The 2,132-nt window shown below is 43.3% G+C and overlaps 1 protein-coding gene across 1 annotated transcript in view; it reads right to left on the minus strand.

Annotated features, from left to right (window-relative positions):
- LOC113225711 (copper-transporting ATPase 1) overlaps window positions 1–2,132 on the minus strand; it is a 33,353-nt gene that overhangs the window by 8,047 nt on the left and 23,174 nt on the right. The window contains exons 21-24 of the mRNA XM_026458112.1: window positions 2,027–2,073; window positions 1,336–1,428; window positions 1,149–1,259; window positions 342–491 (exon numbers count right to left, since the gene is read on the minus strand). Coding sequence (XP_026313897.1) covers window positions 342–491; window positions 1,149–1,259; window positions 1,336–1,428; window positions 2,027–2,073 — 401 coding nt within the window. The remainder of the gene's footprint in view (window positions 1–341; window positions 492–1,148; window positions 1,260–1,335; window positions 1,429–2,026; window positions 2,074–2,132) is intronic.

Genomic DNA, 2,132 nt, shown 5'->3' on the forward strand with positions numbered 1-2,132 from the left:
GATTGTGCATTTGTGCGTGCATAAGTTTGATCGTGCATTTGTGCGTGTATAAATTTGATTGTGCATTTGTGCGTGCATAAGTTTGATCGTGTATTTGTGCGTGCATAAATTTGATTGTGCATTTATGCGTGCATAAGTTTGATCGTGCATTTGTGCGTGCGAAAGTTTGATCGTGCATTTGTGCGTGCGAAAGTTTGATCGTGCAATTGTGCGTACGAAAGTTTGATCGTGCATTTGTACGTGCGAGTCCTCATATGTGTGCATCAGTTTGCATACGTGTGGTTGTCTACGGTTCCTGAGTTCCTCTTTGTCTGTGTTTAGGATTGTAACATGTTACTAACCTGCAACTGCAGCCCATAAGCTGCGAACGCCCCACTGGCCAATGGTATACCCAATATGTTATAGACGGACGCGAACAAAAAGTTGAGTCGTACTCTTCGAACCGTCGTTCGTGACAATTCTAGGCACGCTACTACGTCTAGGAGATCGTTCTAGAATAAAAAAAAAAACAAAACATATGCCAGGCTCCTAAAATCTCTTCTAAAAAGAGGGGTTTAAGGTTGATTGATGGGCATTTTAGAATTCTTCGAAGAGTTTTGTCGCCCTTCTCTGAAATCTGATTAAGCGCTGCTACTAACTGAAACCAGAACCTTCTAAGGGAAGTAAATGTTCTTTTATTTTAATTAAGCAAACTGTACCTTTAAAACTATACTAAACACTGACTAGGATAATCTCTGTGACACTTCATTTGACGTTTGTCATAGGGATGAGGCAAACTCGATAGATTTTTTAATGTATTAAATTTTTTCAAGCGACCGTTCTCTCTTATATAGTTAAGAGATAAAAGTGAACGCATTCTTTGGTTATGACTGATATGTAATGAATAATTATAGCATAATATTACTAATTATTGCGTTCTAATATCATGGAACTCTTGATGAATAATCTTATTAATTTAATCGTCAGATAAGCAAAGAACAATGGCAAAATCATATGAAATAGCAATATAGTCCTGCTTCCCCTCGGGTGAACCTTCTTAGACATGGAAGTTTCATCACGAATTATTTTGTTGTATTCAATATTCTCAATGGAGAGGCAACCGTTCTTCTTATATTAGAAACAAATATAATCCAGACCGATCGCCTTACCCTCATGAGTACTAAATCGGCGGCTTCTACAGCGACGTCGGTCCCGCTGGCGATGGCGATGCCGACGTCTGCCTGCGCCAGCGCCGGCGAGTCGTTGACGCCGTCGCCGACCTGCAAAAACAAATAAACGGAGGTAATTTATCAACTTTTAACGAACACGGAAGCACGATGTGTTGCGCTTGCTTACCATGGCAACTTTGAGTCCCTGTTCCTGCAATTTCTGTATTTTGGCCACTTTGTGAGAGGGTAGTACTTCTGCGTATACTTTATTTATTCCCACCTGAAACAGAACATAGGCTACATTTATTACAACGAAGAGACAGGGAAAAGTAAAAAGAAAGAGAGAAAATTGGGAACCACCATCATCACCATCACTTTTGGCATGGGAAATGTCGGACTGAGTTCAAGTTTGCGGAACTACGCGAACGGTTGGCACACGTGTCATGCAACCTAAGCACGTCTACTGTATTTATTGATCTGTGTTGCCTAAAGTAATATCAATAAAACATGTTAGTAACACAGTTCACAAAATGTCGCTATTAACAACGAAAGTAAGAGAGTACAAAAAAGAGATGCGGGTCGTTTTCCCAGACACCATGCCATTAATGACATTGTGCGACGGGCGATGGTGTCGGCTAATGTCCCTGGCGTGCTCGAGCCCCCGGGCCTGAGTCGAATAGACGGTAAAAGGCCGGACGGTTTGACATTGGTTCCTTGGCGGAAAGGTCGTTGTCTTCTGTGGGACGCAACATGCGTAAGTACTTTTGCTGCGTCCCACATAAGACAAACTTCGCAGATGGCGGGTTCCGCGGCGGAAAGTGCCGCGAAACTAAAACACGCGAAATATTCTGCCTTGGAGCCTGTGTACGACTTTGTACCGGTCGCGGTCGAGACGGCGGGGCCTTGGGGTTCGGAAGCTCGGGACCTATTTAAAGAGTTGGGTCGCCGACTCAGAGACAGGGGCTGCGATCACCGCTCTGGGTC

Source organism: Hyposmocoma kahamanoa, unplaced genomic scaffold (assembly GCF_003589595.1).
Source record: "Hyposmocoma kahamanoa isolate Upper Pololo Valley unplaced genomic scaffold, ASM358959v1 170, whole genome shotgun sequence".
Classification (NCBI taxonomy): Eukaryota; Metazoa; Arthropoda; class Insecta; order Lepidoptera; family Cosmopterigidae; genus Hyposmocoma; species Hyposmocoma kahamanoa.